Genomic DNA, 16,251 nt, shown 5'->3' on the forward strand with positions numbered 1-16,251 from the left:
CTAAATGGAAAAGAAATTCATAAGGCCTCCAGATAATCCTATTTTTGTATGACATTGTGATATCTTTATCATGTGCCCCACAGAAAAATCCATAATCATTCTGTGGTAAACTGCATTAGATTGAGACCAATTCAAAAGAAGGCAGCCTAACTACCCATACAAGAAAAATCAAATGGATGAAGAATGCCTACTGTCATGCAGTTGGATGGACCAGACATAAAGTAGGCTCATCACTACATACAGCACGGAGTGGTGTGGTCCTAGAATTGAACATTAGAATAGCAGGCTGGATTGCCTTTTGGAATCTCTGCAGTAGTGCATTTAATGGCCCTGAGAGTCTCCTTGAACCTGCTATAGGATTATGAGTCATGGAAAGCCACTATCTGAAAAAATTAAAATTGTTGGTCACCCAAAGAGCAATGGAGCGGTAAGTAATGAGTTTGTCATAGCATATTTAACTAACCAACCAGAAACTATGCTGGAGCAAAAAGAATAAAGGATGTTACCAGAGAGAACTATGACCTGAAAGAAGGGAGGTCAGTCATATATAAGAACAAAGCCTTTTTTATTATATGACCTTATAAATATATTATTATTGTGGAAAAATGTGATTTTTGGAATTCACATGAGGCCAAGAAATTTATAAAAACACCAGAGCGCAGCTGATGGTCCCTCAGTGGAGAATTTGTGGGAGAATATGGACAGGGTTGCATAAAATGGGAAGGCACTATTGAAAGTGCCCACATTGATGGTATCACAGATCCAAAAATGTATCACAGTATTACCCATACAACACCTAGGATGGGACAACTAGCAAAACATTTTTTATGGGCTAATAATAAAGTTTTGATATTTATTGATACATATCTGGCAGTTAAAAATACTCAGTTCTTGTACTCCTCTGTAATCCTACTAAGAACAAAAGAAAACACTAAGGTAAAGAAAAAATATGCATAAAAACTTAAAATATAATAATACATTAATGGTCAAACTGATTACTTCAGTCTAAGGTGATTCCAAAGGTCTAAGTGAAAATTACAAACTTATTTTGAAATCTATGTAGTGTAGATGGTGAAATACTGCTATATTACATAGCATAGTTTTGCTTGTTTCTCTCTAGTCAGAGTAATTTGAACAGTAAGATACAGTTTTCTAATACTCACTCTGTCTTTATCATGCAGCATGTCTGCATACGATGATCTAGAAAAAAAGGAAAGAAAGAAAGAAAGAAAGAGAAAGACATTAGAAACCTCCGGTTAAAAAAAAATAAGCATATAGATACAATGTCAGCTCAAGTCCTCCTCTGATAACCTAATTATGAGTCAGAGAAGAACTGCAAAGGTCTCTCAAAGGCTAGGTCAGCAGCCATCAAGTCTGGTGTATCCTACCAATTTGTGAATGCTTGGAGTGTGGATGGAGCTAACAAAGGTCGAGCTTTGCTTCTTATCATAAGACAAGCCTCACCAAGAGTCAGCTGTCAAATTTTGGAGGACAGAGTAGTTTCCTTCTTTTTATTAAATTTTCCTTTCTTCTAATCAGCAAAAATGTACCCTCTCTCCCTTCCACAGCTTTCAATTTCTCAACTAAGAAAATAAAACAAAATCCACTAAAAACATGTATAATCAAGCAAAATAGATTTCCACATTGACCACATCCAAAAATAGGTCTCACTCTGCATTGAGACTTTTACCCCTCCATCATGAAAGGAGCAGCATGTTTCATTCAGGAATCCTTTGAAATAACAGGCAGTCATTATATTGATCAGCATTCCTAAGTCTTTCAAAGTTGTTCCTACAATACCATCATTACATAAATTGTCCTCCTTGCTCTGTTCACTTCACTTTGTGACACAGTAATTAATGAAACCATAAATCAAAGGCCTAGAAGGTTGTGATATTCACCAATGAAAGGTAAATCCCCGACAGTGAAATCACAGCACTGATATGTACAGATATATAGATATGTATGTATGTATGTATGTATGTATGTCTGTATATGTGTGGGTGTGTGTTCTCATGTGTCTATGTGCCCATTCCATAATTATGCTACCATCTCCTACAACATTTCAAGGATTAATGATGTTGTCAGGCTGGGTATTTCTTCCGCTGAAGCAGATCTCCGTCCCTTTTAACAGTCTCTGGGAGGTGCTGTGGCTAAAAACATCATCACACTGTTGAAAAGTCTCCAAACACTCAGCTAGGCTCACCTACAGAGCTATGCTGCTTAGCACAGTACATGGCACACAGCGGGCATTTAATAAATGTTGATTGACTAATGTTGCAAAACCTTTGCTCAAAGCCCTCTCAGTGTAGGCAGTCCTGCCAGAACTTCAGTACCAGGGGCACACCATGTGAGAACCCAGGATCATGTCCATGCCATCGTTGAGGCAAAGGAGGTGGCCATTAGTGGAGACCATGATACATATCTATCTAGATATCATGTAGAAGATGGGGCTCTGCATTACTAGAGGACAATATAATGACATGATTTTACATTTATATAGTGATCTATCATCTACAAAGTGCTTTCTTCTCAACTCTGTGAGGTAAGCAGTGTACTATGATCTCCATTTCATAGATGAAGAGATCAAGGTTCCAGGATATTAAGTAACTTGCCAACAGTCACAGCACTCATATGTGTCAGACTCAGATATTCCGATGTCAACTGCCGCGCTCTTTCTACGCTCTGTCTTCAGAGGATACTGAGGCTAAACATTAAAGTTCCGTAAAGATATTCATTCTTGGTGACGGAAGCGCAGGCCAATCAAGAGCTCTTTCCATGAAGACTGGCACACTGGTCCCATCTGGCCTCACTGCGACATAATTTAAGGGCATTTTCCCCAGGGAAAAATCTGCCTAAATTACCATGACTCCCAGCAAGGGCTTTGAATCCTCACATAATTCACTCTAGGGAACACAAACAAGGGCACGTGAAGAATTCACAGAATCACAGAGTTTTAAAGCTGAAGGGGACTTCAGACTATTCTATTCTCATTCTCTCACTTGACAGAAAAGCAAACTGAGGCCCAAGGGCAGCCAGAAGCAGTACTATAAGTCACATCACCTCATTCCTACATCAGTGTGATTTACATCATACTACTTTTCAGAGGTTGGAAAAGGGATGGATTTCTTACAAGTCTAGACAGCCTTAATCACTATACTCTTTCCCAAAAAAAGAACAGGGCTGGTTTTTTCCCAAACACACCAAGGTTTTAAAAAGAAATATTTCTTACTTGAATACTTCCACCTTGTCTGAAGTTAAATATTCAAACCTAGAACATATCTACTATGGTATCTGGGGACTTTCCCACTGGGAGACACCTAGGCTCTGGCTAGAAACTACCCTCTTCTTTTCTCAATACTTAAGATATTTATGTGCCCCATGACTATTTTTCTGTGGCCCTACCAGTATAAAATTCCAGCATATTTCCTAAGTTGTACTATAGTATGGCAATTTAAGACATAATGTTATGATTCATTTTGAAATAGCTCAGGGGTTGAGAAGCAGGGAAAAAGCAATGCATAGTTCCATTCCAGTCATTCTAACCCATGATAAACATATTCTAATTTCAACTGAACGTATAGATCTTTAAAATTCATAAACATCACCACCATAAACTTGTTTGTCTTTTGTTATACTCTACAAAACTAAAAATGTTAGAATATGGAATGTCTATCTATTTACACGGATTCAGAGGATTTAGCGCAGGAAGAGATCTTAAGACATTATCTAATTCAACCACTTCATTTTATAGATGAAGAAACTAAGATCCAAGAAGTTATTGGTTAAGAGTAAAACCAGAACAAGATCTTCTGACTCCAAAGCCAGAGCCTTTTCAAGTACACTAGGCTCCACATTTTTCCATTGATACACAGCCAGAGTCTGTATATTGGTTTCCTCTCTGTACACCTATAATGTGATTATTACTACAATGCCACGAAGCATAGGTTGGTTCAAAAGGAGTTGAAAATTCTGTGGGTGAGCCTAAGAAGTAATGAGACCTGACAAGGAGGGGTGCCCCATCCAAAAAAGCACCCAGATCACCCAAGTGAGTTGCCTGCCTCTAAAAGGCAAACATTCATGGGATGAGATTTAACACTATGAGGTTAATCCCTATATTGAACATTTAGCAAGGACACAATGCAGACAACAGAACAGCCTGCCTCTGTTGCCGTCATAAAGGGATTTCAAAAGAATTTCAAAACTACACGCACAGAGTACTGCTCCATCATTGGTGTGCGACCTATCTGGCTCCATCACATAAATTCCACGGCAGTTAAGCTGACGGCACTATAATTATTCAACTGTAACTGAAGTTCAGTGTTTTCCTACCTTGCAATCTCTTGGTGATAATCATAGTGCTCGTCCTCCTCCAGCCACTCCACTGAGCCTGTTGTTGGGTTCGCTCGCCCACAGAAGACCTTCATGGTGCCAATTAGGCCATCTGGTTTTTAGTGCAGAAAAAAGAGCTCTCTTGAGTTGATTTTTAGCAGAGGAACTTGTGCTTTGGTCCACTTATCAGAAACCTATTCACACATAAGACCCCCAAAATAGAGCAGAGAGAAATAAATCAATAAGCTAACAGAGCACCAAACATCCTATCTTCAAAGATTCCCAACCAAGAATGGCTAATCAACATGATTCAGGTAGTTGTCTCTTCAGCTTTAAAGAAGTCTTTGATTATTTGCAAGATTATGAAACATGTTCACTGTAGCTTAAATCCAATCAGCAAACACTGGGTAAAAAGGTCTACAGGAATAAAGAGTTGGGCAAAGGGTCAACAACTTCAGTAGCTCTGAAAGGAACCAAACAATGCTCGAGATGTAATACAATCATGATGGGCATAAATAAGAGAAAAGGTGGAAAAAGCAAGAGGGAAAAAATGGAGAAAGAAAGGAGAATACAAAAGGACATAGAAGGAAAGGGAAAGGGGAAAAAATATACATGGTAGAAGAGATGCCACCACTAATTGCTTCCCTTTGCCCTGAGAAATACAAAGATACCAAATAATTCAAAGAGGCTGGCTAACTTTCTACTAAGGAATATTCATTTACATACATAAAATCCAAAGACTTACAGCTCTATTACATGAACAATCATATCCACTATTTTCTTTCACTGTCAAAAGTAAGCTTACTTAGGGGCAGCTGGGTGGTGCAGGGAATAGAGCACACACCCTGAAGTCAGGAGGACCTGAGTTCAAATCTGGCCTCAGACCAAACACTGAACACTAGCTGTGTGATCCTGGGCAAGTCACTTAACCTCAATTGCCTAAAAAGAAAAAAAAAGTAAGCTTACTTAACAGTGAGCCTGTCTATGCAGGTGGACCTGAAGTAAAACGGAAAAGGCCGGCAATCTTCTCCACACTCAGTCCATGTAAAGTCACAATTAGTTGTCAAAGCTTGTACATTCTACCTCTGTAATCCACACCCTCCTTTCTATGCCCACTACTACTATCCTAGTTCAATCCCCATTTGTCACCAAGAATATCACAACAGTTCCCTTACTGGTCTCCCCACCTCCAAGTCATAGTATACAGCACTGTGCACTTGTACTGCAATTATTTTGCTAAATCATAGCTGGTCACACAATCTTCAGTGACTCCCCATCGACTACCTGAACCTCCACGTGGATCTCTACCTCCCTATACGTCCATGATTATCACCGACGATTTTGTGTAGCATTCCTGGGAACTTAAAAACATCTTTTTGATGACTCGTTAAAAACAGCACCACAAGGTCCGCTTTGCCTTTGGATAAATTTTTGTTGTTTACAATCACTTTGGAAAATACCCTTTTCACAATCATCTGATTATCTTTCTCTTCCTGTAACTTAAATTCAGAAGGATGTGCTGTGACAGCCATGAAATACAACAGTCTTCTAAACTCTTCCCTCCTGGAAGAATCCAAAAGCTTCAGGCACAGCTGGGTAGCTTCTAATGCTTTGCCTGTCTTCCACTTAACTAGGAGTTCTGAGGATCAAAACTAAATTCCTGCCTTATGATTTCAGTTAATTACCAAATAAAATAAAAGCATACTATACAGGGGTAATATCACAAAGAGTAAACTTAGATTATACTTATACCATTTTTAATCCTCTTTTATCAAAGTTACTTAAACTATTTCTTTTGCATATAAATGAAAAGAAGCCCAGCCTCCTCAACTTTGAATTCAAAGTCATTCAAAATATATGGCTCTAATCTAGTTTTCTAATATTCCTCTATATAAAGTTCCATTCAGACTGGAATAATCCCTAATCCATGAATATGTGCCATACTTTCCCACTTTTACTCATGAAATAAGACTTGCTGAAATTTACACAGAAGTTAAAGATTTACAAAACACTGTATATAAATTATCTCATTGGATTCCCACATCCATGTTGCGAGTTTGCCAGTTTACATGTAACGAAATAGATTCTGATTTAAGAGACTAGATTTTGAAGGCCAGTCTCTTCTGACTCCAACCCCACACTATGCTTTTTCCTCAGTCTCCATGCTTTCTTAGCCATATCCACCTGTCCAAATCCTGCCCATTATTCAAGTCCTGGTCCCAAGAACAGTTCCCACAGCAAAGTTTCCCTGATCCCTTCCAACTATGTGACCTCTCTGACATCGTGGAACAAAGAGAGACAGAAATCAAGTTTACACTGAGGGTCCATCATTTACTAATTCTGTGACCAAATTAAGAGCAAGGCACTTATAAGTCCCATCTGTCAAATGGGAATATGGGAATAGCCCCTGTACCACCTACCTCACTGTGTAACTGTAGTTAAAGTGCTTTAGAAATAGCTATTCTTGGGGGAAGCTAGGTGGTACAGTGGATACAGTACCGGCCCTGGAGTCAGGAGGATCTGAGTTCAAATCCAGTCTCAGATCAGACAGTTGATACTTACTAGCTGTGTGACCCTAGGCAAGTCACTTAACCCCAACTGCCTCACTAAAAAAAAAAAAAGAAAGAAAGAAAGAAAGAAATAGCTATTCTTTAAAATGCAATCAACTGAACACTGTGTAATTATGATCACCAAGTCTGGCTCCAGAGAAGAGTTTACAGAATGCACCTCCTTCCCCCCTTTGCAAAAGTTGAAGATTACAGCTGTGGAATACTGCCAAAGAGAGTTAATGCATTGGTTGGATTTACTTAGGGTTTTTTTTTCCTCTTTTTTAATCTTTGTTTCACTGGATGCCTCACTAGGCAGGAGAATGGAAAAGGCTATCCAAAAATAAAGCTGGTATAAAAGCAAAAAAAATCAATAAAAATAAGACCAACTTTTAAAAGAAATATGAATTATTAGTATTTATCATTAGGCAATGACCTGCCTCAAGGCATGGCATTTATATTTTACTCTGCATCAGTTACCTGTGTGTTTCTCTTATCATCACACCACCCTTTCCCCACCACTGTTTTAGAAACTCTTTGAAAGCAAGGACTTACTCGATTTTCTAACTACAGCACCTAGCACTAGGTTCTCAATAATTAGTAACAACTATAACAATCACCTGAAAGCTTTATTCAGAAAAAACAAACAAACCTTTATTTTGAACAAGGTTCATTTACTCATTCATTTAAGAAATGCTAATTAAAGAGGGAATGAGTGAATCGTATTCTCACAGGATTTGGCTTAAGGAGGGAATAACATACACATTCAACTGGGTATGGAAATCTGTCTTACCCTACAGGAAAATAGGGGGAGAAGGGGATAAGAGAGCAGGGGGATGACAGAGAGGAGAGCAGATTGGGAAAGGGGGTAATCAGAAGTAAATACTTCTGAGGAGGGACAGGGTCAAAAGAGAGAACAGAATAAATGAGGGGCGGGATAGGATGAAGGGAAATATACTTAGTTTTTCACAACATGACTACTGTTTTGTATGACTACACATGTATAATCTGTATTGCGTTACTTGGCCTTCTCAGTGAGGGTGGGAGGGAAGGGAGGAAGAGAGAAAATTTGAAACTCAAAGTTTTAAAAACAAATGTTAAAATTGTTTTCACATGCAACTGGGAAATAAGATATACAGGCAATGGAGTATAGAAATCTATCCTGCCCTACAAGAAAATAGAAGGGGAAGGGGATAAGAGAAGGGGGGGGAAGATAGAAGAGAGGACAGACTACTAGGGGAAGGGATATTCAGAATGCATGCCATCTTGGGGTGGGGGAGGGGTGAGATGGGGTTAAAAATTTGGAACTCAAAAACTTGTGGAAGTGAACGTTGAAAACTAAAAATAAATAAATTTATATTTTAAAAAACTTTTTTAAAAATTTTTTAAAAATAAAAAAAGAAACACTAATTAAGTACCTATTCTGTGCCACTGTGCTAAATGTTAGGGAGCCACAAAATTTAGGTAAGACAGCACCTGCCTTCGTGGAACTCACAGGTAAGATACAAATACAGGCAACTCTACTACATAACACAAAGTGTCCTAGAAGGTCTGAGGAGGAAAGTCATTACATGCTTAGGGGACTGAGAAAGGCTTCATGTTGAAGGCTTTAAATCAAAAGAAAAGTAGAAATTCAACAGGCTAAAAGATGGAAGGTACTCCAAACACAGGGAACAGAGATCAAAGAGAAACAAGAAGAAAAACACGTAACCTGCTCAGAGGTAGAGTGCCACATTTTAACCAAAGCATAATCTGGTGCAGAGGGAAATAATGAGATAAAGTTGGGAGGGTAAAGCAGTACCAGACCATGGAGACCTTCAAACGCTGAGGAGAAGACAATCAACTTCACATAAGACCAAAAAAAAAAAAATTCTATGATTACAAAAACAGAAGAATATCATCTCCATTTATTCTTAGAAAGAAACAGGGGAATCAGAAAGATGAATGAGGTTAAGGGAAAAAATAATAAACTGTTTTAGATGTACTGATTTGAGGTGCTAAAGGGACATCCAATCTGAGATATATTATAGGGAGTTGAATATAGAGGTCCAGAGTTTACAGGACAAATGAAGACTAGAGATAGAGATTTGGAAGTCATGTTCCAGAGTTAATAGTTTAAGCCAATAAGCAAATGAGATTGCCAAGGGAAAAAACATAGAAAAGAGAACAGAGACAAAAGCAGAACTCTGAGGATCATGCAGGTTAAGGGGTCATTAGAGGATGAGAAAAAAATTATAAAGGTAGGATGGGTATACCAGAGACTGGTAACCAATCCCTCAGGCTCACAACCTAAGTGTCATCTGCACTATCCTCACCCCCATTTCTAATCTGCTGCCAAAGGCTGTGTATTTCACAACATCACCTTATGCCTGGACTATTGCAATAAACTGCAGGTACATCTGCCTGCCTCCAGTCTCTCCTCCATCCAGTCCAGCCTTCATTCAGCCACGAAAGTGATTTTCCTAAAGCACAGGTCTGATGTCACCCCACTCCTCAATATACTCCAGTGGCTCCCTATTGCCTCCAAGAGCAAATACAAATGCTCTGTTTGGCATTCAAAGCCCTTCATAACCTAGTGCCCTCCTACCTCTCCACTCTTCTTACACCTTACACATGCTCTTCAATACAGCGGCACTGGCCTCTAGCTGTTCCACATATAAGATACTCCATCTCCTGGCCCTGGGCATTTTCTCTGGTTGTCCCTATACCTGGAATGCTCTCCCTCCTCTTTTGTACCTACTGGTTTCCTTTAAGTCCCAACTAAAATCTCACCTTCTACGGCAATCCTTTCCCAAGCCCTTCCCACTCTTATTTCTCATTTATCCCTTACATAGCTTGTCTGTACATATGTGTTTGCATGTTGTCTCCTCCATTAAACTGTAAGCTCCTTGAAGGAAGGGGCTGTCTTTTTGCCTCTTTTTGCACAATTCCTGACACACAGTAGGCACTTAATAAATGTTTACTGATTGATTTAATGACCAAGAGTGTAGAGACTCTGTGAAACCAACAGAGATGGCAGATAACAAATTTTATCATATAATCATCGTCACCACATAATCATCGCACTGTTTTTTTCCCCAGTCCAAAAATTGGTTTATAACTTTTCACCACGTAATAATCACATGGTATAATTCTATTCATCACGCTGCTTAAAAGGTAAACAGAGCAGTCGTGTATTCACCAGTGGCATATGGATACACATTTATCTCTTGCATATTGTGAGCCAAGAGCCTATAACTCTCTGCACATGCGCATTGTCAATATATTTCCAAAAGCTGACTTGCAAGGTTTGTTTGGAGCACTGCAGTATGAACGGTATTGTCATTCAACCCAATGAAGAGTCACAGGCACAAGGTGAGCAAGGCCAGGAGGCAAGGGGCCATGAGTAAGTCATGTGATATGGTAAGACTGGCATCTTCCTGTTCTAACTAAACTGTACAGTTCATCTATCAATGATACAGGTCAGTAATTAAATGATATTTAGGTAATACCAACATAATTTTTTAAAGGCGTCACATGATGGTCACACCCCACTTTTTGAGTAGAATTTGGCATAAAATCTGCAATGATTATGTGGTGAAATAAGGTAACAGTAAGGAATGGCCAAAGTCAAAATCAGTTTGAGGACAAGGACTGCCCTAGATTTGGCAATCAGGAATTCATCAGTGACCTCTGGAGAAGCAATCTCAATGCAATGATCAGTGTGGCAGGCAACACAGGTGGAGACAGCACAGTAGCTGGAAAGATTAGAAGAATCAAAGAATGCTTTTTTTAAAAGATTGAGAAAACCTATCCATGTGCAGTGTGCAGACAGAGGAGCCGGGGAAAAGGAGAGGTTGAAGAGGCATGAGAGAGAGAAGCAATGAGAGTAAGGTCCTAGAAAAAACAAGAAGAGAATGGGCTCAAGGCTCCAAGTCTTAGTGATGACTAGGGATCCCCCTTCTGTGGCCAGGCAAGGAGAAAAAAAATCGTGTGATGATGTTGAAAGGCTTTTAGGGAATGGGGAAGGGAAGTTGAGGGAGTTCAGGCCAGATGGGCTAGGCAGCACTCAGAAAAAAGAAGGCTCGGTCACCTGCTGTAAATGTAGGGAAACAGAGAGAAGGAAAGGTTGGAAACAAGTCCTGTGGCAAACATTCCTGGAAGGTGTCACATCCTCAGGGCAGGTCCCTCCTGAATTCTCCCTGCTTGCCAGACAACTGGAAATGAGATCCTCAGTCTGTGCTGCTCATGGCACCCCCAGGAACCGCTGTGACCAACTGCTTGTTAGTGACTTCACCTCCAGAGATGACAGTCTCCTTGCTTCGGCCTCTTCTGTACTTCCTTCAGTACCTTTACACACTGACCACCAAACCCACATCCCCATCTAACTTCTTACTTACCTTGTCTCACCAACAACCTTGTCCTTCAATTAGAGTCCTCTTCCTGCTGCTTCTTCTTCCATCTTCCACCTTCTTCTGTTCCCTCCTTGTCTCTTCCTTGGGTCCTTAGAGCTCTGTCTCTCCTCCTCCTTCACCTTCTCAAATCTTCCCATTTTTCCTCACCCCAAATTCAATCTCTCCTCTACAGTTCCAAAGTCCTTCAAATAACCTTCACAACTGCTGGTCTTCTTCATCCTTCTCCCAGGCCTGCCCCTTCTCCCACATGACACACTTTCAGAAAGTGGGAAACAGTGAAGTCGCCCTTCCAGGGGTCTTCTCGATCTTAAAAGTGAGTGGGGAAGGCTGCCTGCCCTTCATCCAAGGCAGTCTTCTAGCCCTCAGTAGTGCTGTGTTTCTGACTGTCATAAGACGTAGACAACCAGATGAGACACCCATAAAAAAGTCTCTCATTCTTAGTCTGTTCTGTCATTATCAGCAATGAACATTTCCTTTTCGTTCCTTGAATCCTCAAAATATTTCTAGCATTTATACAGCACTTTCACGTTTGCAAAGCACTTTACAAATATTTTATTTGAGCCTCACATCAACCCTTGGAGGCAAATGCTATTTTATCCCCATTTTACAGATGAGTAAACTGAGGCAGAGGTTAAGTGACCTGACCAGCATCACACAATTACTAAGTGTGATTTGAACCCAGGTCTTCCTGACTCCAGGCCCACTGCTCTACCCACTGCGCCACACAGCTGTCTTCCCTTTGGCTCAATACAGATCATTTGGGCTTTACATTTGTTATCATGCTTTTTTTTTTTAATTAGTCAACATGGTCATAAGAGCCCTGCTAAACTCAAGAGACAGGAAAGACCTGGGTTCAAAGCTTACCTGTAACCCACACTAATTGTACAACCATTGAGAAGTCGCTTAACAGTTTCCTCATCTGTAAAGTAAGGATAGACTACTTGGAGTGAGAAGTCAAATGACAGAGTATATCGACAGCTGGCCTAGCAAGCAGGAAGCCTGGGTTCAAATCCTGATTCTGACACCTACTGGCTGCATGATCCCGGGCAAATCTCACAATCACAAACTCTCAGTCAAAGTCAATAAGCATTTATTAAAAGCTAATTATGTGACAGGCACTGTGCAAAGCACTGGGGAATAAGAGGACAAAAAAAAATCTCTGCTCACAATCTAACAAGAGAGACAACAAGCAAACACGTACAAACAAGCTATATACAGGATAAATAGGAAATGAGAGGGAAAGCACTGGAATTAAGATGGCTTGGAAGAAGCTTTCTACAAAAGGTGGGATTTTAGTTGAGATTTAAAGGAAGCCGACAGGTAGCAATGAGAAGGGAGAGTATTCCACGTATGGGAACAGAAAAAGAAAACATCCGGGGCTGAGAGATGGAGGGTCTTTTTTTGTGAAATAGCAAGGACATCGGGGTCACTGGATCAGAGTATGCTGAAGGGAGTAGGTGTAACAAGACCCAGCGTTACTGAATCAAAGAACTGTGTCAGGGTGCAGACGAGATGGAGGGAGAAGATGGAGGCCTGGGTTATAAAGGGCTTGGAATGCCAAGCAGAGAATTTTGTGTTTGATCCTAGAGGTGATAGGGAGCCACTGGAGTTTAGTGAGTAGGGGAGTGACCTGACTGGACCTTCACTTCAGGAAAATCACTTTGTTAACTGGAGGATGGACTGGAATGGGCAGAAACTTGAAGCAGACAGACCCACCAGCAGGCTATTGAAATAATCCAGGCATGAGCTGCTGAAGGCCTACATTAGAGTGGTCAAAGTGTCAGAGGAGAAAAGGGGGCGTATTTGAGGGACACTGCAGAGGTGAGATCGACAAGCCTGGCAACAGATGAGACACAGTGAGGAGTCAAGGATATATGGTACCCTCAACCATAATATGGAAGTTTGGAAGTGAGGAAGGGCTTAGGTGGAAAGATAATGAGTTGCTTTGAACAAATTAAGTTTAAGATGTCTACTGCACATCTAGTCTGAGATGTCTGAACGGCAGCTGGAGATACAAGATAGGGAGTCAGCAGAGGTGGGGGCAGGAAAGGTGGATTAGAGAGTCAGTGTAGAGATGGTGATTAAATCCACAGAAGCTGCTGAGATCACCAAGTGAGGTAGAAGATGGCCCAGGTCAGAGTCCTGTGGGACATCCACAGTTAGTAGGCAGGATCTAGATGAGGATCCCACAAAGAGAAGAAACAGTCAGACAGGCAGGAGCAGAACCAGGAGAGTGATGTCCTTAAAACCTAGAAAGAAGAGTATCAAGAAGAGTAGGGTAATGCAACAGTGTCAAAAGTTGCAGAGATGTCAAAGAGAATGAGGACTGAGGAAAGGCCACCAGCTACAGCAATTCTAGGAGGCCAGTCTTGAAGGCCACTAAGATTCTACGTTGCAGAGAAGGTACCAACTCTACGTTAGTAGAGAATTCTTCAACAAAAGCACCCTATACCATTGACATGGGAGGTCCAGGCCCCGTCCATCTAGCTGTCACCTCGGAGTTGTTGTGAGGAGCTGTAAATCATTTCTGTGAACCTTGAAAGCACAGTTACTATTAGTGGATTATTATTATTAATGGGATGGGGAGATAAGCATCACTTTATTGTTGATAGATGGCTATACATTCCAGGCCCTTGCTGTGATTGATTTTGTGCTCCCACATGATGGCTCATAAGTGACACTAATGAACATGTTCAAGCATCTGCTTTTTTCTTAAAAACCATGCCTTCAACTCAAAGAGAGAAGATAGAGGGAAGGAGAACATGACATGTTTGGGATACAGTGAGTAAAAGTTTGATGTACGTAGAAGAGTGAAAAGGCCGGAAAAACAGTCAGGATTCAGATGGGCCTAAAGGAGTTTGGACTTATAGGTGTGTAGGTAGCGGATAATTATTGAATTTTTGAAGATTTCTCAGGGATAGAAGCTTTGGTAAGAAGATGAAAAAGTACTGCTGCCAAACAAGATGTAGCCAAAAGCTTGGGTACAGACGAGTCTATAGATACTAGCTGAGGAAACATGAAAATGATAAGGTTTGGGGTCAGTCAGCTTGTTCTCCTTGAGGAAAGGACTACGCTTTTATTCCTCATTGTGGGCCTCCCCCTCCTCCCATCAGCTTGTAAAATAAAATAAATTATACTTATATGACAGCTCCTAGAGTCAGCAACTAAGTTTCCCCTTTGCATCCAAAGCACTTAGCACAGTACCTGGCACACAGTAAGCTTCACTGATGGACAAGTGATTTAAACTTTGCAAAAGCATTCTACACTAATTTTTATTAGGTAGGTGACCTTGGACAAATGATTGAATCTCATTTTCCTCTTCCGTAAAACTCCAAACGAAGCCCATGTGACGACAATGTCTAACTCTAAAGATCGAAAGAAGACTGGGAAGTACAGTAGGTATACCCCTTTCACAAGTAGGGACCCTAAGCATCACCACCAGGATTGAGCCTAGATAGTTGACTCAAATTCCACCATCCCTCCACAATTACAAACGTTCAACAAATTAATCACTAACCAAATCGATGCCTGTCATCCCTCCACTCCTCACACAGATTTTCTTAGCTCCAATTGTGTATCCCTACACAGGTTTTCTATAAATAAGGCTTTCACTTCTTTGGTTGTCTCTGAAAGGTCGAAAGGCTTAGGAAGGTTAGGGTTACTTCGATGAATGGAGCTTCTGGAATCTCATTACATCTTCGGGACCGCAGTCCGGAAGACAGGGTCTGTCTTCACTACCCACTAATGGCTGACTGATATCATTTAATTATTTATTTAATTGCTTTTTAAATTTAAATTAATTTAGTCACTTGATTATTACTTATTTAATTATTCATTAGTTGCCGGGCATGGTGGAAGGGGCTGGGATTCCCAGCCCTGAAGGAGGTCCCGGTGCTAGGGGGCGGGGCAGATAAGTCTAGGCAGCTCTCCCCCTGCTAGGTCTGTTACTGCACAGCACTCCGGGGGGGGGGGGGGTCTGAATGTTAGGGGTTGGTGATTAGCCATTTGGAGGGAAAGGATCCGATGCTTCCAAAGCTGCATGGCTAACCGAGACCGCAGAATGAGTTCTAAATTTTTGGTTCTGAATTTTTTTTGGGGGGGAGGGTGATTTTCATTTTTAGAATCAAGTCAAACAAGAGTAGCTCTAAAAACTGTAACGGGTTGGCCATGGAAGGGCCCTTTGGGGATTCTCTAATTTAATCCGCCAGTTTTATTCATTAGGAAATGGCTTCAGAGGAGGGACGTGACTTTGCCTAGGGTCACGCCTGGGTAACAGCAGAGGAGAGATGAGCATCTAGATCTCCAAATTCCCGGCTCTTTCCTCGACAGGCCTAGAACGCCTCCTCAAACCCAGAGCAAGGCCCCAAAGCAAATCCCGGGGGGGTCTTGGGGGAGAGGCTCAGGTGCGGGCTCGCCCCCTCGGCAGGGGGTTTCGAGGGCGAAACCCGACTACCTGGAGTTCCTCTTTCCGGCGGGAGGCCTGAAGAAGTGAGACACCCCCAGGCCCACGGGCAGGTGCCCCCCTCGGCTCCCTCCTTGCCGCTCTCGGAAGCGTGGCAGACCAGGCCACGGCCCCGCCCCCCAGGAAGAAGGGAAGCTGTGACCGGGGCCCGAGGGGGGGAGGGCATCTCAAGCTCCTCCTTCCTTCAGGACCCCCGCCCTCGGCCCTCCTCTAAAAGAGCCTGAAGCGGGGCCCGGGAGCGCAGCCTCCCTTCTGTCCCCGAACCGCTCCGGCCTCCTCTCCTGCTGCCCGTCGCGCACGCGCACTGCTTCCTCTCCGCGCTCCCTTCCCCCCACCCCCAGCCTCCGCTTTAGAACCGTAAAGGTCGGTCGGTCGGCTACGTGTCTCACCGTCCTCGAGACCCGCCGCTGCCGCCAGCGCCATCTTCTCCCCGCAACCAGACGGCCCAAAAGCATGTGTCGGTAGGGGCGAACTAAGGTTCACTGGAGGTCCCGCCCCCTGCCTCGTGAGGCCACGC

At 41.9% G+C, this 16,251-nt stretch overlaps 1 protein-coding gene across 6 annotated transcripts in view; it reads right to left on the bottom strand.

The window, feature by feature from the left end:
* The window catches only part of PRMT7 (protein arginine methyltransferase 7), a 62,630-nt gene extending 46,379 nt beyond the window's left edge, over positions 1-16,251 (bottom strand). For 5 of the 6 annotated variants that reach the window (XM_020989286.2, XM_020989284.2, XM_020989285.2 and 2 more), the window contains exons 1-3: positions 16,124-16,251; positions 4,333-4,444; positions 1,164-1,200 (exon numbers count right to left, since the gene is read on the bottom strand). In XM_020989286.2, the coding sequence (XP_020844945.2) occupies positions 1,164-1,200; positions 4,333-4,444; positions 16,124-16,157 (183 nt within the window). In that variant the 5' untranslated portion in view covers positions 16,158-16,251. Of the gene's footprint in view, positions 1-1,163; positions 1,201-4,332; positions 4,527-16,123 lie in introns of all 6 variants that reach the window. The other variant, XM_020989287.2, reaches the window with a different exon arrangement.

This window comes from Phascolarctos cinereus, unplaced genomic scaffold, assembly GCF_003287225.1.
Source record: "Phascolarctos cinereus isolate Bilbo 61053 unplaced genomic scaffold, phaCin_HiC Scaffold_2;HRSCAF=192, whole genome shotgun sequence".
Taxonomy (NCBI): Eukaryota; Metazoa; Chordata; class Mammalia; order Diprotodontia; family Phascolarctidae; genus Phascolarctos; species Phascolarctos cinereus.